This window comes from Natator depressus, chromosome 1 (genome assembly GCF_965152275.1).
Source record: "Natator depressus isolate rNatDep1 chromosome 1, rNatDep2.hap1, whole genome shotgun sequence".
Taxonomy (NCBI): Eukaryota; Metazoa; Chordata; order Testudines; family Cheloniidae; genus Natator; species Natator depressus.
This window is the reverse complement of record NC_134234.1, coordinates 96,192,403-96,218,006: the sequence shown is the minus strand read 5'-3', so window position 1 is coordinate 96,218,006 and position 25,604 is coordinate 96,192,403. Positions and strand designations below refer to the sequence as shown.

The 25,604-nt window shown below is 43.9% G+C and overlaps 1 protein-coding gene across 1 annotated transcript in view; it reads left to right on the top strand.

The window, feature by feature from the left end:
- Positions 1 to 1,990: 1,990 nt before the first annotated feature.
- UGGT2 (UDP-glucose glycoprotein glucosyltransferase 2) overlaps positions 1,991 to 25,604 on the top strand; it is a 297,148-nt gene continuing 273,534 nt past the window's right edge. Inside the window, exons 1-5 of the mRNA XM_074962719.1 lie at positions 1,991 to 2,256; positions 4,350 to 4,432; positions 16,354 to 16,484; positions 18,510 to 18,622; positions 23,563 to 23,737. Coding sequence (XP_074818820.1) covers positions 2,126 to 2,256; positions 4,350 to 4,432; positions 16,354 to 16,484; positions 18,510 to 18,622; positions 23,563 to 23,737 — 633 coding nt within the window. The 5' untranslated portion in view covers positions 1,991 to 2,125. The remainder of the gene's footprint in view (positions 2,257 to 4,349; positions 4,433 to 16,353; positions 16,485 to 18,509; positions 18,623 to 23,562; positions 23,738 to 25,604) is intronic.

Sequence of the window (25,604 nt, the reverse complement as noted above, 5' to 3'; positions counted from 1 at the left end):
TTGACAGTACAAAGGGGGACAGAATGAAGTGCTAGAGTCTCTTTGTCTCTTCCCACTCCATCCCCAACCACCATCTCTGTATTCTGGTATGGAGCTATTAAATGTATCCAAAAATGTAAACTTATGCAGATATATGCAAATCTATAATCCATTGGTTTTCATTCTGAGAATGTTGGGAAGTATGAGCTACTTAAAGCTAAGCATGCGCATAATTGTTCACAGCATTGGGCCCTAGGCTGTAGGTAGTTTGGGGTATAGACTGCATCTTTGAATTTCTTTTTACAGCCTCCTTCACAATGTTGTCTGATCTTCATTGTGGCCTCTGGTGCTACTGCTGTATAAATATTAAATAACAGAGATGCCTCAGGACAGCTGAGACAGCAATACAAAACCTTTTCCCACTTGACAGTACTTAGGTTTTAGTACTCACATAAAAAACACTTATCAAATAGATAACAAAAAAATAGGTATAGTTGAGTCCAGACAGACAATTTCAGCTAATTTTTGCACACAGATGCACTATTGCCAACCAAAAGTGTTAAAACAATCATGAATTAGACCCCAGAAAATCACAAGATTGACTTGGAAACAAATAATATATTTTGGTTTCTTTCTATTTGCTTTCTGTTTTTTGAATCTGTCAGGATTTGTGTTTTCACAGTTTTCCCCACAATCATGATGGCCAGAAACTTTTTAAAAAAATAAAAGTGAGATTCTCACCTAATCAAATAAGTCCAAATGTTGGGGCTTAAAAAACACACAATACAATTTGCGAGTTGGCAAAACTGTCAGATTATGGGACCAATGAGCTCTGAAAACCCACACTAAAAATGTTGTGACTGAAATAGATTTAAAAGGTGGTATGTCTGTGAGATATTAAATTGATGATTGCCATTATGTTCATGGCAATGTTGGCTGTCCACATACCTCTCATCCTACCAAAGCCCAAATGTAGGACACAATGTGTGACCAAGACCCAAAATGAGGGACACAAAAATGTATGCTAGTTAAAAGGTTGTGGAATTCCTTTATTTGGTGTAAATCAGTAGCTTTTTCAGACCCTGGCCCTTCTGTGGACAGTACTGCCAGCATCAGGAATTCACGAACTTGGAGTCAGACCCCCAGAATCATGAGACTGGCTTTAAAAATAATGCATTTTAATTTTTCCCTTTGTCTTTCTGAGCCTCTTAGGCATAATTTGCTTCACCTTTTCATACTTTGTCCACAATCATGAGGGCTAGAAACGTATTTTTTTAAAATGAGAGCTGAGAATCTCAGACTGTCTCTCAACAACTGAACCCTGCTTCCCCCCCTCCCCCGCCCCGCCGAGTTTTGCAATGAAAAAAATCATTAGAGTTGGCAACACTCTGAACCTCCTGTCTAAGAAGCGGGGACCCCTCTTCCCTTTTGCCACGTTTGGGAAGGGGAGAGCAGCCCCCAGACTGCAACCGCCTGGTGCAAATAACTTTCCATCAACTCCGTCTAAACGATCCTTTGCAGCCGATGTAAATAACGGGTCCCCTCAGGTTCAGCGCAGGCGTGGGATGGGGGTGGGTGGGCAGCGTGCTGTCCCCCACCGGCGACAGACCATCTGGTGGGGGCGCCAGCCCTGCTGGTCGGGAGCATCCCCCCCCTCCACGCCCCTCTCCTCTTGTGGCGGGGGGGGGGAGTTAACTGGCCCAATCGCCGAGCCGTGGAGGAGGCAGCTCGCGCTGGCAGCTGCAAAGAAGAAGCAACCGATCCCCACCTAACAGTCCATGCGGCGCGCGAGCCTGGCCCCGCCTCTCGCGCCAGCCCCCCTCCGAGCGCCGCCTACCGGCGCTGAGGAGCTGGCGCCTGTGTTCGCCACGCAGGTCATTAGGCTGGCTGCTCTGATTGGTCCTCTGGGTGGCCAATAGCGAGAAAGAGAGCGCATCTCCAGGCCAATGGGGGCAGGGTGCCGGGGCTCGCAGGCGGAGCTCGTTTATGAATCAACGGGGTCGGGGACGAGAGGTGGGAGGGAGGTCGGTGAAAGCGCTGCGTTGGCGCAGCTTGTCCGCTCCGCCGCGTTACTCCCTTGCGTGACGGGGGCCCGGCTGTGCCCTCGCGCCCCGCTTCCCCGGCAGCCCGTTCTCCGTCTGTCCCCATGGCCGCGGCGCTGCTGCTGCTGCTGCTGTGCGCGTGGCCGCTCCGGTGCGGGGCCCCAGCCTCCCCCAAGGCCGTGACGGCCCGTCTGGCGGCGAAGTGGCCGGCGACCTCCCTGCTGTTGGAGGCGAGGTGCGTGCGGGTAACACGCTCCCCCGCCGCGGGGCCCGGCCTCGGGGGCGGACGCGGCCTGTGGGGCATAGGGGATTCCTGGCTTCCGCGACGGGGACTCTCGCTCTCCGGTGCCGCTTCCCCCTCGAGCGGGAGGACGAGGCCTCCTATAACACGAGTTTTGTCTTGAGCGGGGCAAGTTTTTGTGGTTGTCCAGTAATTGTGGATGCTCCTTTTGAGACGCCTCAGCCTCTCAGTAGTAACCCCCAATTTAGTAGTTACTGCTGGGAAGAGAAAAGAGGGAATTGCCACCATACTAGATCAGCCCTATGCTCTGTATCAGAAAGAGGATACTCGACTGAAGATGCCGTTATAGGTGGCTGTTTGAGGAAGAAAAGGAGGACTTGTGGCACCTTAGAGACTAACAAATTTATATGAGCATAAGCTTTCGTGAGCTACAGCTCACTTCATCGGATGCATTCAGTGGAAAATATAGTGGGGCGATTTTATAGACAGAGAACATGAAACAATGGGTGTTACCATACAGACTGTAACAAGAGTGACTCAGTCTGTATGGTAACACTCATTGTTTCATGTTCTCTGTGTCTATAAAATCTCCCCACTATATTTTTCCACTGAATGCATCCGATGAAGTGAGCTGTACCTCACGAAAGCTTATGCTCTAATACATTTGTTAGTCTTTAAGGTGCCATAAGTACTCCTTTTCTTTTTACGGATACAGACTAACACGGCTGCTACTCTGAAACCTGCATGAGGAACGTGCATCATGAGATTATTTGCCTCCTTTTCTCATCTAACCCCCCCGGAAAAAGCATCTCCTAATCCCTAATAGTTAATGATTGATTTAAGGCTTGAAACGTGGCTGTGGTCTCTTAATTGAGAGGTATCTGCCCTAATACTTCCCACTGGCATAGCAGTTTGCATCTTTAAGGGGCATAAATGGATGCTGTTGGCTATGTATATAGCGCTATGGTTGTATAAATTAACAAACTATATAATTTTTAAGGTATAGTATATAAAAGTTGTTATATTTTCCCCTGGTCACATGTTTTGCAGGTCAAATTGAGGAGCAACAACCAGCTAATTTACATAATGCTGAAAAACACCATCTTCCTAGTAAAATAACTTTCCCCTCCCAAATGCAGCAAAGGCATATCAAGGAGTCAGCAGAGGGTGGATAAATGTGTATCGTTTTAATATTAATAAAACAAAACCAGCACACTTAAAGTGATACTCTTAGCTTGAAATCGCCTCAGTTTCAAAAATGAGTTAAATTTAGTTTCCAATACCATATATGCCCTTAGTGCCTCTATCACTAAATGTGGATTTACAATCGTACTTTGCCATTTTTATAACTTTTATTTCTCCTCTTAGTGTGTGAAAGAGACTCATAAAAAAGGGAAACTGATTAATTGACTGCTTTGTACATTTACAGCTCTTCATCTAGAAACATTGGAAACAAAGTAGTAATAATAATAATAGGTAAATTTTCAGTTGATGTCCTTTTAACAATAAAGTGTGATTAGAAAGAGTGACCTGAGTTAAATTGAGAGGACTTCAGTTCTTTGCAATAAAACTAATAACTGTCCTCCACTATTGTGGTGGTAACAAACTATCCATCTTTAAGGCTCTGTGTGGATTGGAGACCACCTGTGGATCTCCAGCTAGGTTATTGTCACTGATACAGTTTGTAACTATTTAAAAATTCTCAATTGATCAAATGTGCATTTTCATTTTTGCAAAGCAAATATGTATAAAAAAAAGTATATTTTGTATGTTGACATGTATGTGAAACAAAAATAAAATTGACTAGTACCTTTTACAGGAATAGATCCAACTTATTTAATTTTACTGTGCAGATCTGATTGTTGAGCTTGAGTCACACTGAAAACATTTGGTTCTGACTTTTACTTTAACTGAAAAAGATACATCTAGGTCAGCGTTCATTATTTTACCATAAAAGGTTGCAAGACTATAGTTTAATAGCACTCCTATATTGCTATATTATTTAAAAGTAGCATCGTGTAGATTTTACTGTGTTGTACACTTGAACAAAATCATATATGGACAAATTAATGTTTATTTTTAAACAGTGAATTTATTGCAGAAGAAGGTAATGAGAAGTTTTGGCAGTTTTTGGAAACTGTACGAGAATTAACAATTTATAAGCAAAGAGGTAAGTATTTAAAAAGCATGTTTTAATCAAACACCTTGTACTAAATATAATTGTAATCTTCTTATTAACACATTAATTTTCACTATGCAAAGACTTACTCTTTAGCTGCTCCTTGGTAGAGGCTCTTCTGCCACAGTGACATCTTATTTTGTGCAGCAGCATCCCCTTTACATGACTGCTTAAAGCTCGTTTTGGCTTCAAATATAGCTGCCCCAGTACACAATGCTGCTAGAGACAATGTCTGACATTGCTGAGCCTGTCTGTCTGATATATGGTATGGTGTGACCTTGAGATCATTGAGAATGCTCAGCATATTTTCCCTTCTCTTTTGGGGAGGTTTCTACCCTGTGTGAGGGCTCTGAAATGGAGCTTATTCAGGGAATTCAAGAGGGACAGGAGTGCAAGAAGTGAGTCTTACTAAGAAGGATTTCTGCTTACCCAGATGCCTGTGGTGAAGCTAATTGTTGCATGTGAACATTTACTCTAGAAACACTTATTTCTGTGGAAAAAAAATTGTTCCACTCATAACTCTTGTTGAATGTATTCTTGGACCATCAGATGACTCTGGTGAACCTAATACCCTGAAGTACTCTATCATAAAATAATTAGACTCACATGGTCACAAAACACAATGATTATGTGTATATAAATACTGCAGTGTTGATTAAAATAGCAAAATTAAAAGAAAAATACTAGTTATGCATAATATGGAAAGAAATAAAGGCCAGATTTACAGGATTGAAGCCCCACTAATTAATAATCATGGGTGACTCACAATGTAGACATCTACTGAGAATAAATCTGAATCCATGTTTAGCTATATTTATTACCTAAGTTTTATATAGAGAACAGTTGTATGATTGAGGATGTAGAGACTCCCACAAGAGGACAAGCTATCCCTAGACCTACTTCTGGCAATAAGACATTTATTAAGAACAGGAGGGTAATAGAAAAGCTTGGTGTATGTGACTATTTTAATTACTTGAATTCAGCATATTGATTATTTGGTTCTTAGCATCCAGGAGTTCATGGGTCTGAGAGTTAAAGAAAATGTATGGTGGAAAATAAAAATATTCTAGGGCCCAGTTCTCCTCTCTCAGAAGATGGTAGAAAAATTCCCACTGACTTAAAGGATACAGGATCATCAGTTCACTACTGCGCAGAAATCATCATCCTAAACTTCACCATAATTAAACAGCAACAAGCTGTTTATTGTCAAAGGACAATAAACAAAAGGCTCTAATAAAATGCAGTGTATTAAGTCAGAGGGAAATATCCTGGCAGCGCAGGCAGATATGTTGCATATCACATCTGGTGCATCTTTACACCTTCATTCAGTAATCTGGAGGAGGGGTAAATAATATGTTAAATCTGGCACTTTGGATGAAGCAGATCTGGGCTGTATATAGAATTGTCATATTACAGGACATAAACATATATTAAAACAATTAGATATGCAAGACTAAAAGGGTTAAAACTTGCCACATTTAACACCTAAACAAATATTTTTAAATCTCTCTGAAAGTTAGCATGGGAGTACACATTATGGGTATGTAGCTAGTTCCCCCCATTACATGGCAGCATTTGCTTTTTATCCCAACTAGTTTTCATCACCCATTCAGTCTTAAACTTTGCCACTTAAATGTTAAAATTAACATATAGCAATATAAAAACTAATGGTCTCAGTTTCTCTGAAATAAATTCGCAACATATGTCAACAGATCAATTACATCCAAAATTATGCACTATCGTGTTGGGGACTGGTTACATCTTTAAAGTTAAGCAGGTGCTTAAGTGCTTTTCTGGATTGCGGGTCTGTTCACTACTAAACAGTACATACACTTGTTACGCATGTCAACCTTCCGTATTCAAGGCAGAATATTATGCTCCTGCAATTTAATACAACCAATATGCAAAAAAGAGCACCACAAAACCCAAGTATTCCAATTGTTATTTCTAGTGAGCGAGAGAATTGATGAAATGTCAAGCTTATGAAACGTCAAGCACACTAGTTTGGGAATCCCTGCTGTAAATGGCAGATTTGGGTCGGTGATGGAAACAGGAGAGACTTTTGTGAAGAGTTGTCTGATACTTTGTTAGTTGGCAAAGTCAGGTTTCTTAATCTTCCAGGCACATTGCGAAAGCCCCCAGATCTTTTTAGGCCATTTGGGCAGAGGTGTATTGAGGATGAGGGTTGAAGATGTGATATATTGAAACCAAAGACAAAGAAACTGTATTTCAAGAGATGCACTTACTCCCTGCTGATTTATTGCTTTAGATGCATGTTTGTGCTGTGTGGCCTCTCTCTCTCACTCTTGCTCCATAATCAGCACCTTTACCAGGCCCAGAAAGGAGCATCAGAATTTCTTCCAAGCTATGCTGTTGCAGGAAGCATTACCAGCTAAACTTTCCAGCACTGAAGTGCACGGATCCATAAGTTCTGGGAGCATAGGTGGAAACGTCCTCAGTTTCTGGGGCATGCTCGAGCCCCTGCTGTGCCCCAGGCTCTGCCCTAACTCCACCCTTTCTCCCAAGCCCCCACTCCTCCCCTCAGTGACTCCTCCACACCACTGAACAGCTACCACTGACAGGCAGGAGGTGCTGATAGGCGAGGCCCACCGGTGGGTGTTGAGCACCCACTATTTTTTTCCCCGTGGATGCTCCGCCCCAGAGCACCCACAGAATCAGCACCTATATCTGGGAGGGCAGACCCAGCTGCAACCCCTGATTGGATTAAAAAGCTCATCAGTGTCCCAGTGCAGATATCAGTCTTCTTTTCTGTAGCCAAACTGCAGGGACCAGTCATAATGATTCTGCATACATTGGATCCTCCTGAGCATAAACACTTGGTGTGACAGGGCACACTCACCTCTTGTGAGCGCCTCCTATTGACTGGGTGCAACCCTGCACTCTCCTTCCACTCCTGGCACCCCCTGTCAGCTGACAACCTGGCTTGGTAGCCTCCAGCTAAGTCACATATTCAATATGCATGAGTGAAACCCTTCTGAGGTACTCAAGTCCAAAACAAACACAAGCACAAGTCTTCCTATTCTCTGGCTCAAGTGGGATTCAGCCCCTCCTTCTGGAGAATGCCTTCTCTCTTCACCCCCTCTTGTGCCCCTTTAAATCTAGCCCCTTTCTTGGGATTCTAGTAAAGAGTCTTGTTCCTCTTCGGGTCTTAGGCCACTTCCCCACTGGCTGGTGGAGGGACCCAGGCCTACCCACTACTCCAGGTCCCAACCCAGGGGCCCTGTAAAGAGCCCCTGGAATTTGTCCTGCTCTTACCCTATTTAAATATCGGCACAACATTAGCTTCTTCTTAGAGTAGTATCCCCTTAGCCACTGATCGGAAACTTTGGTAGCAGTCTGTCCCACCCGCACATGCGCTGCTCCTAACCTGCCACGAGGTTTGCCAGCATGCAGAGGCATTCCCTCTTCAGGCATTCCCTCTTCTCAACTGCTCCTGGCTCGAGATTGTTAACACTCTTTAGTTTTGTAAATTTTATCTTCCCTTGAATCCTTTTCCTTTGTTTTGTTTTTTGAAGAAGAAGAAAAAAGAAAAGAAGAAAAGGTTTGCCTACCGCCAACTCTGGCTCTCCAGGCTTCAAAAAGTGCTTCATTTGCAAAGAACCTATCCCATTGACTGACGGACACTCACTGCTTGGGAGAAAAGCACAATCCACAAGAGTGTGGTTGGTGCCAGCAACTGAAACCCAGATCCAGGAAAGAGAGATTTAAGACTCAAACTCCTGCTCATGGAGTCAGCCCTTCATGCCTCAGAATTCCAACAAGAACTCTCACCGCAACTTTCTACTTCGAAGGCAGATGATCCCTAGGAGATGAACAACTCACTCAAGACCATTAATAAAGAGTCTGTGAGTCCCTATAGCGAGTCCTGATCGAGCTTGGAACAATCTCCAGCTCTATCAGTGCTGAAGGCACTGAAGCCGCCTAATGCTGGTACCCAGGACATGCGTGGTACCAAGTCGACAGAGTAAGTCGGTCTGCCTAAAGACCCGATGGGTATGGGCAAAGAAGTACTGATACCTCAGAGGCATGAAAGCCATGGAAGATCCACCCCGGGCAAGGGTACACTGGCATGGACATTGGCACTGGTGCAAGTGACACCAGCAGACCATATGGCTAGGTTTGCATCTCCGACTCCATCGCTACAAGCTTCTCAGCACCGACAAACACCATTGGTATCAATACCATCCACACCGCCTAATTTCTGGTGTGTGACAGATCTCTTGGTGTCCTGCACACAGGACTCACCCCTGTACCAAGTTCTCCCAGAGCACTGGACTTGCTGACAGACATCTCCTTGCTGCACCACCTTTCTCATCATCGGAGTTGGAAAGTGAGCAACAGGACTTGGGTTCCCACTGGTCTTACCTGCCATATGGGGCCTTATTTCACTATGGGCACCAGTTGTATCATCCACTGACTCTCAGCCTCCATGGTTTGGCCAATTGTGGTACCTTCCATGGGTTCCCTACCCTCAGTGGCTGTACTAGGACTCTTGGCAGACTCAGAGGCAGCAGGCCTCCCAGGCCCCTAGTATGACATACCAACAGGCAAGGCAGCATCCTCCTTCAGCTGCAGCTTTGAAGGCTTCGGACCCCCCTGAGCAGCTGGGGAAGGAAGTTGGGGCAGAGGAGGAAGACACTCCTCAAGTTCATTTCTGGTCATCCTCAGAAAAGTGATGGTGCCTCCTCCGCCATCCATGGCTGATGGTTTTAAATCATTCCAGGTCCTATCTCATAGGGTGGCAGAAGCCTTGCAAATACAGTTGCAGGAAGTGACTGAGCCTCACTACAAATTGGTGGACATTTTTCACTCTTCTATCTCTGCCATTGTGGCCCTCCCAGTTAATGAGGCACTCCTGGACCCCACCAAAGTCATATGGCAGACCCCTGTATCCGTCCTGCCAACATGCAAGTGGCTGGACAAAATGTATTATGTGCTGGAAAAGGATATAGAATTTCTCTTTTTCCCACTCGCCTCCAAATTCCATCACTGTGAATGCAGTTAATTCTAGGGGCCGCCAGCAACAGTTTAAATCCACCACATGTGACAGAGATGGGGAACATCTGGACCTGTTTGGCAGAAAGGCATATTCATCAGCCACCCTCCAGTTCTGTGTAGAAAATTACCAGGCCTTGCTGGCAAAATAGGACTACCAGAACTATACGAAATTAGTTCCTTTATTGAATAACTTCCAGACTCCCATAAAGATCAACTTAAGGCTATAATCAATGAGGGTCAGTTGGTGGCTAAAACATCCCTCCAGTCTGCATTAGATGTGGCCAACATGGTGGCACGCTCAATTTCCTTGGCCTTATAAGATGGGCTGTGTGGCTGCATTTGTGCAGCTTCCTTAAAGAGGACCTTCCTTTTGAGGGGACGAATTTATTTGCTGAAAAGACTTCAACATCTCTTCACATGTTGAAGGATTTGAGGGTGATTCTTTTGATCCCTAGGGATATATATGCTGGCCTACAAGAAGAAGTATAGCCCTCAGCCACTGGTTAAGCCCTGATCATCACAATACATGTCTTAGTATTCGTCACAAAGAGCTTACGAGCCACAGAGGAAGAAACCGAGGTTCCCCAACGGTGGGAATGTCGGCCGACTTCATCTCAGGCCTTCACCTTGAAGCGCCAGTTTTGACAGGTTTGTTGAGGGATCTGTAGAACACTCTCCTTGCCACCTCATGCTGGAAGACCTCACCCGTCCTTTTGGTGACTGTGTTACTCCATTCCGCGGTACCTGGGAACAGATAATCTCCGACATTGGGCGCTGGAGATTATCCAGAATGGATATGCCATCCATTTCTCCTCCCTCTCTCCTCCCAAACACCCTTCTCACAAGAGTCTACTACGTCAAGAGGTAAACCATCTACTCAGCATAGGAGCTATAGAACCTGTGTCCATACATAGAATCATAGAATATCAGAGTTGGAAGGGACCTCTGGAGATCATCTAGTCCAACCCCCTGCCCAGGGCAGGACCAATCCCAACTAAATCATCCCAGCCAGGGCTTTGTCAAGCCTGACCTTAAAAACCCCTAAGGAAGGGGATTCCACCACCTCCCTAGGTAACGCATTCCAGTGTTTCACCACCCTCGTAGTGAAAAAGTTTTTCCTAATATCCAACCTAAATCTCCCCCACTGCAACTTGAGACCATTACTCCTTATCCTGTCATCTGCTATCACTGAGAATAGTCTAGATCCATCCTCTTTGGATCCACCTTTCAGGTAGTTAAAAGCAGCTATCAAATCCCCCCTCATTCTTCTCTTCTGTAGACTAAACAATCCCAGTTCCCTCAGCCTCTCCTCATAAGTCATGTGTTCCAGACCCCTAATCATTTTTGTTGCCCTTCGCTGGACTCTCTCCGATTTTTCCACATCCTTCTTGTAGTGTGGGGCCCAAAACTGGACACAGTACTCCAGATGAGGCCCCACCAATGTCGAATAGAGGGGAACGATCACGTCCCTCAATCTGCTGGTAATGCCCCTACTTATACACCCCAAAATGCCATTGGCCTTCTTGGCAACAAGGGCACACTGTTGACTCAGATCCAGCTTCTCGTCCACTGTTACCCCTAGGTCCTTCTCTGCAGAACTGCTGCCTAGCCATTTGGTCCCTAGTCTGTAGCGGTGCATGGGATTCTTCCGTCCTAAGTGCAGGACTCTGCACTTGTCCTTCTTGAACCTCATCAGATTTTTTTTTGGCCCAATCCTCCAATTTGTCTAGGGCCCTCTGTATCCTATCCCTACCCTCCAGCGTATCTACCATTCCTCCCAGTTTAGTGTCATCCGCAAATTTGCTGAGGGTGCAATCCACACCAACCTCCAGATCATTAATGAAGATATTGAACAAAACCGGCCCCAGGACCGACCCTTGGGGCACTCCGCTAGATACCGGCTGCCAACTAGACATGGAGCCATTGATCACTACCCGTTGAGCCCGACAATCTAGCCAACTTTCTACCCACTTTGTAGTGCATCCATCCAGCCCATACTTCTTTAACTTGCTGACAAGAATACTGTGGGAGACGGTGTCAAAAGCTTTGCTAAAGTCGAGGAATAACACGTCCACTGCTTTCCCCTCATCAACAGAGCCAGTTATCTCATCATAGAAGGCAATTAGGTTAGTCAGGAATGACTTTTCCTTGGTGAATCCATGCTGATTGTTCCTGATCACTTTCCTCTCCTCCTAAGTGCTTCAGAATTGATTCCTTGAGGACATGCTTCCTGATTTTTCCGGGGACTGAGGTGAGGCTGACTGGCCTGTAGTTCCCAGGATCATCCTCCTTCCCTTTTTTAAAGATTGGCACTACATTAGCCTTTTTCCAGTCTTCCGGGACTTCCCCCGATCGCCATGAGTTTTCAAAGATAATGGCCAATGGCTCTGCAATCACATCCGCCAATTCCTTTAGCATTCTCGGATGCAACGCATCCGGCCCCATGGACTTGTGCACGTCCAGTTTTTCTAAATAGTCCCGAACCACTTCTTCCTTCACAGAGGGCTTGCCACCTCCTCCCCATGCTGTGCTGCCCAGTGCAGCAGTCTGGGAGCTGACCTTGTTCGTGAAGACAGAGGCAAAAAAAGCATTGAGTACATTAGCTTTTTCCACATCCTCTGTCACTAGGTTGCCTCCCTCATTCAGTAAGGGGTCCACACTTTCCTTGGCTTTCTTCTTGTTGCCAACATACTTGAAGAAACCCTTCTTGTTACTCTTAACATCCCTCGCTAGCTGCAACTCCAGGTGTGATTTAGCCTTCCTGTTTTCATTCGTACATGCCTGAGCAATATTTATATACTCATCTCTGGTCATTTGTCCAATCTTCCACTTCTTGTAAGCCTCTTCTTTGTGTTTAAGATCAGCAAGGATTTCACTGTTAAGCCAAGCTGGTCACCTGCCATATTTACTATTCTTTCTACACATCGGGATGGTTTGTCCCTGTAACCACAATAAGGATTCTTTAAAATACAGCCAGCTCTCCTGGACTCCTTTCCCCCTCATGTTATTCTCCCAGGGGATCCTGCCCATCAGTTCCCTGAGGGAGTCAAAGTCTGCTTTTCTGAAGTCCAGGGTCCGTATTCTGCTGCTTTCCTTTCTTCCTTGTGTCAGGATCCTGAACTCGACCATCTCGTGGTCACTGCCTCCCAGGTTCCCATCCACTTTTGCTTCCCCTACTAATTCTTCCCGGTTTGTGAGCAGCAGGTCAAGAAGAGCTCTGCCCCTAGTTGGTTCCTCCAGCACTTGCACCAGGAAATTGTCCCCTACCCTTTCCAAAAACTTTCTGGATTGTCTGTGCACCGCTGTATTGCTCTCCCAGCAGATATCAGGATGATTGAAGTCGCCCATGAGAACCAGGGCATGCGATCTAGTAGCTTCTGCAAGTTGCCAGAAGAAAGCCTCGTCCACCTCATCCCCCTGGTCTGGTGGTCTATAGCAGACTCCCACCACGACATCACCCTTGTTGCTCATGCTTCTAAACTTAATCCAGAGACTCTCAGGTTTTTCTGCAGTTTCATACTTGAGCTCTGAGCAGTCATACTGCTCCCTTATATACAGTGCAACTCCCCCACCTTTTCTGGCCTCCCTGTCCTTCCTGAACAGTTTATACCCATCCATGACAGTACTCCAGTCATGCGAGTTATCCCACCAAGTTTCTGTTATTCCAATCACATCATAATTCCCTGACTTTGCCAGGACCTCCAGTTCTCCCTGCTTGTTTCCCAGGCTTCTTGCATTTGTATATAGGCACTTGAGATAACCCACATACATCTGAGGCAAAGATTTCTACTCTCACTACTTCCTGTTATCAAAGAAAAAGGGAGGTTGCAGACCCATACTGGACCTCAGATCACCCAACATATATGTCAAAGCGCAGAAATTCAAGATGTGCATCCTATCAACAATCATTCCAGCATTAGCGGAACGAGATTGGTTCTTTACCCTCAACCTTCAAGATGCATACGTCCACATTTCCATCATACTGAGTCACAAGTGTTACGTCAGATTCATGCTGGGCAGGACCACTACCAGTACAGAGTTCTCCCTTTTGAACTCTCATCAGTCCCCCGGGTTTTTTCCAAGGTCCTTTCAGTAGTGGCAGCCCACTCATGCTCTCAAGGCATCACAATTTATCCTTACCTGGATGATTGCCTTCTCAGGGCATAGTCCTTCACAAAGGCTCAACGAATCACTCAGGCCACATGTTTCTGAATCTGGGCCTACAGATCAACAAACAAAAACCAACCTTAACATTGGTATAGAGGCTAGAATTCATAGGAGCTGGCCTCAACCCCAATACTCCAGTTGAGGCCTAATCAGTGGGGAGGAGAGCGAAAGAATTACTTCTTGTGTCTTGATTACAACACTCCTGCTAAATATATCCCAGAATAGTGTTTGCTTTTTTTGCAACAGTGTTACACTGTTGGCTGATGATTAGCTTGTGATCCACTATGACCCCCAGATCCCTTTCTGCAGGACTCCTTGCTAGGAAGTCATTTCCCATTTTGTGTGTGTTGAACTGATTGTTCCTTTGTAAGTGGAGAACTTTGCATTTGTCCTTATTGAATTTCATCCTATTTACTTCAGACCATTTCTCCTGTTTGTCCAAATCATTTTAAATTTTAATCCTACCCTACAAAGCACTTGCAACCCATCGCAGCTTGGTATCATCCACAAACTTGATGAAGCTATTGAACAGAACCGGACCCAGAACTGATCTCTGTGGGACCCCACTCGATATGCCCTTCCATCATGACTGTGAACCACTGATAACTACTCTCTGGGAACAGTTTTCTGACCAGTTATGCACCCATCTTATAGTAGCTCCTTCTAGTTTGTATTTCTGTAGTTTGTTTACGAGAAGGTCATGCAAGACAGTATTAAAAACCTTACTAAAGTCAAGATATACCACATCTACAGCTTCTGCCCTATCCACAAGGCCTGTCACCCTATCAAAGAAAGCTATTAAGTTGTTTTGATATGATTTGTTCTTGACAAATCCATGCTGACTGTTACTTATCACTTTACTATCTTCTAGTAAGGTGATAAGTAACCTTATGCAAATTGATTGCTTAATTAATTGCTCCATTATCTTTCTGGGTACTGAAGTTAAGCTGACTGGTCTATAGCTCCACATTGTCCTTATTTCCCTTTTTATAGACTACATTTGCTCTTTTCCAGTCCTCTGGAATCTCTCCTGTCTCAGATATCTCTTCAGTTAGCTCCTTGGGTATTCTAGGATGTATTTCATCTGGCCATGGTGACTTGAAGACATTTAACTTGCCTAAGTAATTTCTAACTTGTTCTTTCCTTATTTAGCCTCTGATCTTACCTCATTTTCACTTGCACTTACTATGTTAGACATCCAATGCTACTGACATTTGGTGAAAACTGAAATGAAGTCATTTAGCACTTCTGCTATTTCCACATTTTCTGTTGTTTTTCCCCCTCTTTAAATTAAGATAGGCTTTATCAAAGCCTTTATAGTACATCTGCTAGAAGAATGAGTGAGCTTCAGGCTCTCATGATTGCAACCCCCCCTTTAGAGCCTTTCACAAAGATAAAGTGGTCTTCCATTCACATCTGAAATTTTTCTCAGAGGTGGTAAAAGCATGTCACCACAACCAGTCCATAAACTTGTCAGTTTTTTCCTGTGGTTGGCATTTTGGATTCATTTCCTAGGCCTCACTTTCACTGAAGGGAAAGTTAGCAATTCACCATGGATGCTAAGAGAGCATTAGCCTTATATTTGAATAGGTCTAAAGAATACAAGAAAATCACATAGACTGCTTGTCTCGTGGGGAAAAGAATAAAGACCAGGCAATCACATCCCAATGCTTTCATAAATCCATTAAACTCTATATTGAACAGTGTGGTAAACACACCACTATTCTTCTTTCAGGAGGTTTTAGAGCACCCTTGTTTAGGGTAAAGGTTGTTTTGATGGCCTTCCTTAGACATACCCTCATATTAGAAATTTGTAGAGCGGGCACTTGGAACTTGATTCATACTTTTACAAAGTGTTATTCCTTGGGTCTGGCATAGGCCAGATGCATAATTTGATAAAGAAGTATTATAATCTCTATTTAAATAGGACCCACTGTCTGGAGGGAAGAGTTCTGATTGCCAAACTCCCTAGAATGGGAATGTGCAGAGGCCATTTGAAGAACTGAAGGTTACTCCCCTGTGAACAGAATTTATGAAATGACATCTGCATATTCACATTCCACCCCAACTTCCTCTCTTTCCTGGAGTCCTAATTTGAACTTTCAATCTGAGGAGCAGTGGAAAGAACTAAGATGGTTGGTATGCTACACCCCCTTTCATAGTTTTGCTCTTCAAACATTTGGTGTTGCAAAGGGAGGTGCAGAGGGCATGAGAGCACTTTAGTGGGCATTGCTGCTCTAAGGTTCCACTAGTCCAAGCTGCACTGATAGTGCATCCCAAAAACAAATGTGCAGAAGCCATCTGGAAGAACTCCATTTACAGGTGAGTAACCTTATAGCTTGTATAAAATGTCTTTGAACAGCGCAAAGAGCCTGAGATAGATTCAGAAAAAAATTGAAATAAATGAATAAATTGTAGGCAGTAAGTGAGGCTATATAGGGAAGTATTGTTGCCTTTCTTGTCCTGGGTGGATTTTTCAGTTCCTGAAAAATGTTAAATGAGATGGAAAATGAGGCTATTTAATTCACACTTGCAGCTTTTTTCCCATTGATGTGACGCTTTTAGATTTGCTGAGTAAAAGAATTCACCAAGTGAAACGTTCAGGTCCTTTTGTGTTCCATTGGCAATCAATACTGGTGTAATATTTGCATGTTGCCTAATGCTAATGGATATGCCATACTATTTGAGGCCAAATACTGAAATCTTCCCTGTATTGTTTTTAACAGATTCAGAACATTCTTATTACAACTTAATCTTGAAGAAAGCAGGACAATTTTTATCCAATTTGCAGATCAATCTCTTGAAGTTTGCCCTTTCCATAAGGGCATACTCACCAACTGTTCAGATGTTCCAACAGGTGTGTAAAATTAGCTGATATATTTGGTATTCTGATATGTTTGATCGCTATACTTTGAAGTAAATCATGTTGTTGTCTATAACAGAGGTGGGCAAATTATGGTGGGACTGTCCTGCTTGGCCCTTGAGCTCCCGGCCGGTGAGGCCAGCCCCTGTTCCGTCCCCTGCTGTTTCCCCTCCCCTGCAGCCACGCCAGCAGCGCTCTGGCCTGCTGCTCCTGTTGGGCAGCGTGTCTGGCTCCGGCATGGTAAGGGGGCAGAGAGCGGGGGAGTTGGATAAGAGGCAGGGGGTTCCGAGGGGCAGTCAGGGGACAGGGAGCGGGGGGCTGTTGGATGAGGTGGAGGTTCTGGTGGGGGGGGGCGATCAGGGGATGGGGAACAGGGGGAGTTGGATAGGGGGTGGGGTCCCAGGGGGGCGGTTAGGGGCGGAGGTTCGGAGATGGGGGCAGTCAGGGGACAGGGAACATGGGGGTCGGATAGACATGGGAGTCCTGGGGGGACTGTCGGGGGGCAGGGGTGTGGATAGGGGTCGTGGCAGTCAGGGGACAGGGAGTGGGGGCAGGGACTGGATGGGCGGGGGGGTCCCGGGGGGTGGTTAGGGGCAGTGGGTCCTGGGAGGGGGCAGTCAGGGGTCAAGGAGCGGGGGGGGGTTGGATGGGTCAGGGGTTCTGAGCGGGGGTGGGAAGTGGGAGGGGGTGGATGGGGGCAGGGGCTCGGCTGTTTGGGGAGGCACAGCCTTCCCTACCCGACCCTCCATACAGTTGTGCAACCCCGATGTGGCTCTCGGGCCAAAAAGTTTGCCCACCCCTGGTCTATGACATCAGTAGAATGTAATAGACATTACTTGGAACCAAATATTATGAATATTATAAATAGGTTATGTTATGTACTTTATAAAAGAGTTTTATAAAGTTTTGAGGAAAAAGTATTCATGTTTAATGGGATATATAACTTTTTTAAAAGGAGAGTTTTACTGAATCTGTTTTTACTTCAGAGCTCAGGCTTATTTTCTGTACTGCTGTGGGAATAAAGTCTCTTTGCTCTTCACAATTCAAGCTTTTCCCAAGTAGGAAAATCTTTCCTGTGCTTGGCATTTTGGATTCATTGCTTAGTGCGGTTCTCATTTCTATCCCCACTCTATATTTTGGACATTTTTAGGACAGATAGAGCACTGTCTGATCTCTACCTCCTTCCATTGCTGAGAAGGGGGAAGATAGGAAATGAAGTACACACTCAGATCATTCATATCTTATGCCACCAGCCTAAGCCTATACTTCCTCCTGTTGTTGTTCTGTAGCAATGCAGCTTTCAAGGTAAGGAAAGATGGGATCCTCAGCTGTCTCTTAGTTTAGCTCTTTGGCAACAAGTTCATTCTCTAGTGATGGTGGGTCCATTTGGAAGCCACTTTCTTCCTTTTTTTCTTGCTCTCCTTTGTGAAAGTAAAGCCATTGCTGTAGCTGAGAGAAGGTAGGAGGAGACCCGGAGTAGGAGGTAATTAAAAAATATCCAGGGACTTGGAGGACAGAGCTCCAAGAAGAATTACAGGAATAGAGGTAAAAGACAGGGAAAAATGAAAAACAGATGTGAATTGTTTAATTTTGAACGTAGTATTGTATTTAATTTTCTTTTGGCTACTTATCTATCACTATTCATTAGCGTGGCAACCAACAACTCAAAAATAAAATCCCTCTTTCTTTGAATACATTCCACCAATGCAAAGTATGTGAAGGAGATCTCCCTGCCTCTCCCCAAAAAGATAAAACAATAGATGTAAATATTTATGTTCTTTAAAATATAACTGAATTTGGTAGAACGTTGTTCTGTTGAGAAAACAGAACGTTTATATGGTTTTATTCTTTTAGTCTTTTTAATTATTGTCTTTACATATACCCAGTTTTGAATTTATCAAATTAGAAGCACAACTTAATAGTAGCCGATGAGTTATTTTAATCAAAGAGCTGTGCATTAATTTTAAGTTGTAGTGCAATTAAAGCAGATTGGTTGAGTGTAATTGTTGAAATATTGAGATTGCAGCTGATGAACCTCCACCAGAAGGTTGCAGTGCATTTGTGGTTATCCATGAAAAGCGCACCTGTAAGACTAATGAAATTAAAAAACTTCTGAAGAATGCAACTAAGAGGTAAATATAATGTATTGTCTTAAGGAAAAACAGATTATTAAAGAGGAAAATGTAATCTTGTACTACAAAAACTTCAAGTATTTTGAAAGCACACACTTATCTGGTTTGTTTTTTATGAAGCACATAAGTCATGCATTATGCTTGAAGACCTCCTCTATTTATAATTTAATTATTATTTTGAAAAGTGTGTTGTTGTTGATCTTGAAATGTTATAAATACTGTTACAAGAAATTAAACTGTGAATCCAAAATATTATATTAAAATCGTAGGGCTGGATTCATCCAGCCTGATGCAAAGAGGCATACTTTGCATTTCACTGAGTTTCTGTGAGGGGAGGATAGGTTTAAATACTTGTTACTCTTTTTTGACTCACCCAAACAGTTAACAAAAATTTGGGGGCTAGCGGGTTGTTTCGGTTAGGAGGAAAAATGGATGATGGAATCAGGCATTTTGATGCATCCTGTTTCTTTACAAAGAATGTACATAAAGTCCTGTTTTCCTGAATACAGCAGGAATCAAACAGCAGGAGACAATTTATTTTCTGTACTTGTAATTCCAAGCCCCTTTCAAGCCAGCACTTATCCCTAAAAGTGTTCCTTTTTACACTTACCTTGAATTCAGAGCAGCTGGTACACCTACCAGCTTCAGCAAGGTTTAATCCAACCCATAACATTACAATGCACTCCATTGGAGGTCATCAGCCAATACACTGAGTCAGTGTTTGCTTTTGTTGTACTTCTTCCCCCATCCAGTCAGTGCCATTCGTGTTTTGGACTGCCAGGCCCCGGTAGCCATGCAGTGGAGTGGAGATTGTGGCGGCTTTTCACTGACATAATCAACCTTCCTCCCAACCCTGCTAGACTTCCCTCCTTTGGAGGCCTCCTGTAGGGTCTATGACTGCAGAAACCAGCATAGCCCCTGAACGAATTAGCCCAGTGGTTCCCAAACTTGTTCCGCTGCTTGTGCAGAGAAAGCCCCTGGCGGGCTGGGCCGGTTTGTTTACCTGCCACATCCGCAGGTTCGGCCAGTTGCGGCTCCCAGTGGCCGCGGTTCGCTGCTCCAGGCCAATGAGAGCTGCTGGAAGCGGGGCGGGGTGAAGGATGTACTTGCTGCCACTTCGTGCAGCTCCCATTTGCCTGGAGCAGCGAACTGCAGCCACTGGGAGCCGTGATCGGCCGAACCTGCGGACGCGGCAGGTAAACAAACCGGCCCGGCCCGCCAGGGGCTTTCCCTGCACAAGCGGCGGAGCAAGTTTGGGAACCACTGATCTAGCTTGTAAGGTCAAATCTGTATAATATGTCAAAATCATTTACTAAATACATGTGTAGAACTAGCAAAGGCAATTACACTTAACAAGGAGAAAAAGGAAATTAATTTGTGATTTCCAAGACGTATGTTTGATATTTTGGATTTTTTCCTGTAATGGTCAATGCCATCATAAATTTGTGAAGCAGTGCAGGTGATATCCTCAACTTCTTTGTAGAGGTAAGTGGAGCTGAAAGACACTCCTGCAAGGCACAAATCCAGGACTCTGCTATTTATAAAATATAAACCACAAAAAGTTTTAATTATAGGCCTATAAATCATCATAGAGTCATAAGACTGGAAGGGACCTCGAGAAGTCAGATTCTAGACCATGTATCTTTTTGGATTCTTTTGATTACAAAAACCTCCTGAGTTTTACTTGCATGCTTTTTTCTCTGACCACAGCCTCTTGCTTGGATTACAACTCAGTATATAAGTCAGTTGCTTGCTTGTTTGAATATCCATGGTTTTCACCTAAATACTTCAGCGTGGAGGTTGCATCAGGCTATTTTTGGCAACTCTAGTGTATTTCCTGCCCTGAAAACTTTCGTCTAACTTCTTAAATTAAAAAGTTTATACCAAAATATTGTAGCTTTAAAAAACAAAATTAAATTATTTTGCTCATGCATTAGGGCATTTTGAGACCTTTACTCTCACCCCCAGTCTTTTTAATAAACTCTTGGGAATTACTCTGACTACTACTTCAAGGTGGCTTCTGCATATTTCCATTTGTGGGGATGTGTCCCTAACATTGATGAGCTTCAGGAGCCCTTTAGAAAATCAGGGGACCAAATACTCAGATAGTATGCCCAAGTGTTGAAAAGTAATAAATGGAACCCCAAAAAATCATGAGATGACTTAAAAATCAGGAAATAAAAACAAAAACAAATGCCTAAAATATTCTTACATTTTATTTGCCTTTTCATTTGAGGGTGGTTAGAGTGTGCTCAAGTCAGATTAGCAAGGTTTCCTCTACACTTATGAGGGCTAGAGACATACTTTTGCTTTTGTTAAATGAAATTTGAGATTCTTGCATAATCAGAGGATTCTAGAAGCTGGGTCTTTAAGAGAAACAGCAAATATCAGGAGGCTTGCGATAAAATGTGAGCTGGCAACGCCGGAGCATAGGTTATAAAAGGGTAGTGCGGTCCCCAATTGCCAGAGGCTATCCTTGTGGTTAGTAGCAGGTCCAGGAATATTTGCTCCATGCAAAATAAAAATAAAAAAGTTAAGTTGACTGTATACAATTGTGTAGTTTAATATAGCTTTTCATAGGGTTTTTTTTTTTTTTTTTTTTTTTTTTAAAGATAGTTTCTGTGCCATTGTTTAGTTTCAGTTTCTGGACTGGCTTCAGCTACAAGTTTCATGACCATCATGATTAAGGCTACGATTTTTTTCATAGAAAATTGTAATACATTTCATGGCATTGGTGTAGGAAAACAAGGATATATGTCATAGAACGGGGCGGAGTGGGGGGGCCTGTGGGGTGAGGTAGGTGGCTGGCTGGCTGGCTGGAGAGTGAGTCCACTTTGCACTCACCCTGCAGTGGTGGCTCCTGTCCCGCAGTGCTGGGCCCAGCTTCCTGCTCCAGGTATTGTGACCTGACCCATCTGGTTGCAATACCAATCTGGTTTGGCACACCTGCCCCTCCATAGATGGGGCAGAGGGCCAAATTGGATTGGCGTTGGACCTGGCCCATGTGGTCTCAACACCAGTCAAATTTGGCCCAGAAATCTTTTTTAATTGGGAAAAACTGGAAGCAATAACTTAGGTGTCAAAGGTGCTTTAAGTTTTATGTGGCTATGAGTAAGATATTTAGAAAGTTGTTTAGACTTTTAGCTTTAGGGGATCCATGTAAAGGGATTGGGTATCGAAGCAGTTACCCTGCTCTTGAGGAAAAAGGTAGGCTGATTGGGGAAGTGGCCACAGCCAATCAGGCTACAGCTGGCCCTGATATAAGGACTGAGGGAGGAGCTGGGTCAATGTTACTCCAGCTTGGGATTGGAAGGACCTAGGGAGCACAGGGTACCTGAAGTAGAGCAGTGCTGGGGAAGGGCAAGAGGAGGTGGGGAGCTCCAGCCTGGCGACTCCCTAGGCTGAGGCCTTGTTAAAGGCCTAAGGAGGTACTGAGGCTGCAGAGGGAGCTGGTCCAACCCCCTTGCCAATGATGAGTGGCCACTACAGACTGCAGTTTGCCCCAAAGAAAGGGGGCTAGATGATGACTGGCAATAGCCATTGAAGCAAGCAGGTATAGAGGGCTTGGGGGTTCCCCTGGGAGAGGAGACCCAGAGCGTGGGGATACTGCTTTGGGCAGGTAAAGGGCACCGGGGTCCGGGAGGGATACATGGTCTGAGGTAGGAGAGACCCTGGCCAGCATGAGGCGCTCTGAGTGCTGGAATTGAGCTAATGCCCGGACGACCAGCAGGAGGCGCCGCAGCAGTGAGTGCGTGATCTGCTACAGAGTGCCATTTCCTTGCAGTGTCAGTGGATTAGACTGTGTATTAAAATGCTGTTCTAATCATGTTAACTATTATGACCGACCCCGGGTTCGGTTTACTAGTATCACATTGAAGGCATCTCTGACCTTTTTATTATAGAAATCTGAAGCACCTGGAGTGCTGTTCACACATTTTTTTGGTCTCTCTTGATTTGGCATCAAGTTATGATGTTTGCTTTGGAAGGATCGTTCTGCAATACTTGTTTAATGAGAACTCGTCAAACCACCTCCTTTTATTGCTTCCTTGATTCTCACAAGTGGGAATATGCAGAGACCACTTTAAAAAAGAAAACTACGGTAGAATCTCAGAGTTAAGAACACCAGAGTTATGAACTGACTGGTCAACCACGAACCTCCTTTGGAACCGGAAGTACGCAATCAGCCAGCATCAAAGATCCCCCCCCCCCCCAAAAAAAAAAAAGAAAAGAAAAGAAAGAAAGCAAGTATAATACAGTACTGTGTTAAACGTAAACTATTAAAAAATAAAGGGAAAGTTTTAAAAAAGGATTTGACAAGGTAAGGAAATTATTTCTGTGCTTGTGTAATTAAATTAAGAATGTTAAAAGCAGCATTTTTCTTGTTCATAGTAAAGTTTCAAAGCTGTATTAAGTCAATGTTCAGTTGTAAACGTTTGAAAGAACAACCATAACATTTTGTTCAGAGTTACGAACATTTCAGAGTTACAAACAACCTCTATTCCTGAGGTGTCCTTAACTCTGAGGTTCTGCCTGATTGTGAATTTCCGGTTCCAAATGAGATGTGTGGTTGACTGCTCAGTTCATAACTCTGGTGTTTGTGACTCTGAGGTTCTTCTGTAATTCAAATGCAGTAAACCTGAAGGCTGTGTGATCTTTATTGTACAGTTTTAGCTGTGACTTGATAAAATGTAATAAAATCATCAGTAGTTTATGCTAATTTTCAGCTTTATTACACTTTAGTTTGAAAACCAGTTTGTCTTTTCATGTCTTTTTGTGAGCAAGCGTGATAATTTCATTATTTTTTTTTTTTACTCTTGTGTGCTTTTACTTCTATTTCTGTAATAGTTTGATAGCCAGAAAATGGGGAAAAAGTGATATTTTATTTACTGTAACATTTCAACTCAATATCTAATTCCAGAATTATTTGTTTTTAATTGCAGGCCCAGGCCATATCTGTTTAAAAAGGAGCATAAGTTCCCTACACTCAATGAAAATGTTCCAGTGGTTATTCTTTATGCAGAAATTGGTACAAAAGACTTTGTTAAATTTCACACAGTTTTGTCTGAAAAAGTGCAAAAGGAGGAAATTGTTTATATTCTCCGGCATTATGTTCAGGTATGCAACTCAAATTGACAATAATACTATAAACTGTCGTCATGAAAATGTATTTATGTTGTTTTTGATGGGGCATATCTCAAGTTTGCACTGTGCCCAATTCACACACATTGTGTACTCAAATTTTGAAGCTTACTAGATTAAGTGAAAGGCCTAACATGGACTTTGAAACTGGAAAAGAAGTAGTAACATTTTGCATTGTTTTAGCTGCAGGTGTTTTCCACTGAGGTTTATGTAAAATATTTGTTAATTCCAACATTGCCATCTTTTTTCTCAATTAAAAATTAATACAATCTAAAAATCAAAATTAATTATTTGCAGTTATGCAGGCAGTATTTGAAAACATGCAGTATGGTAAAGTCACTTTCAGCTCACAAAGATTGCTAAGAACTTAGTAGTATAACACTATTAAGAATGATAGCCCCAAGCTTTACAGGCTGATGAATAAGATGCTTTTAATATTTAGCTTCATTTAAGTGAAGAGGTTTGCTAAACATGAGTATGCAGCTAGACTTTTTTAAGAGAAAAAGTATGTATTTATTTGACAGGGGTTTGCAGCTGCATGTTGCTACCCAACAGCCTCTGTAGGGATGATACAATTTTAGTTTCGGGGGTTCCATGGAAAAGTTCAGGGAGCTACTTTTCGGAGAACTCTAGGCAGGAGTTCTCTTACCTGGTTAATGAGGGCAGACTGGTCACGAGAACTCCACTGCAGATGGGGCTGGAGGCAGCAAATTCGACAGCTAAACCCAGGGCCTCCGCAGTGGCCATGCATAAATCATCCTGGCTGCAGTCTTCCAGTCTTCCCTATGAAGTCCACAGTACTATCCAGGGTTTACCATTTGAGGGTTCTGCTCTATTCTCGTACCAGACGGGCAGCAAGCTCCATGGACTTACTGACTCTAGCGCCACTGTGAAGTTCTTAGGTCTGTACACACATGCCCCAGTCAGGAAGCACTGCCGGCCACAACAGACACTGTAATATTCTATTCCTCCTCCTCAGCAGGACCTATCAAAACAAGAGCTCAAAGGGTTATAGGTGTAGATCTCTCACTCCTACTGCTCCAGATCCGCACCCCGTAAGACACCCAGGAACCACAAAGTAGGCATTTTGATGAGCCAGTCAAAGTCGACCTACCGGTTTTCATCTCTCCAGACCCCTTCACCTTTGCAAATTGTCTGTCCCACTTCCACATTGCTTGGTCCCAGATTACTTGGGACAAATGGCTCTTGAGTTATACTGAGTAGTAAAAATGCCCTCCCATGTCCTCACCTCCCTAGATTGGTAGGCAGATGCAGCCAATAGATGTGTAGGCGTTCTGTTTGCTCTCCCACAACCAACTCTCATGCTAGTGACAGATGCTTCTGCTCTGGGATGGGGAACCCATTTGGGTTTTCTACAAATACAGGTTTTATGGTCCTCAGAGGACTTAGCTTTACACACCAATGTCAGAACTGAAAGCTGTCAGATTGGTGTGCCAAGGATTTCTCTTGCAGATTAGAGGAAGCAGCCTGCTAGTCCTCACAGACAACATGGCAGCAATGTTTTACCTCAAGAAGCAGGGGAGAGCCCACTGTTCTCCACTCTGTCCAGAAGGAAACTGTTTTGCCATCTCCGTAAATCTAGAAGCATCTTACCTGCTTGCAGACCACCTGAGCAGATTGTTTTAGTCACCATAAGTGGTGGCCAGATTGGTCTTCCAGCGGTGGGGGTTTCTCAAAGTGGACCTATTTGCAACAAAGTCCAACAGAAAGTGTCAGTAGTTCTGTTCTCTTCATGTTCACAGCTCAGAGTCCATAACAGAAGCCTTTTTACTGGCGTGGTCAGTCAGGCTCCTCTACGCTTTTCCACCAATCCCACTTATTC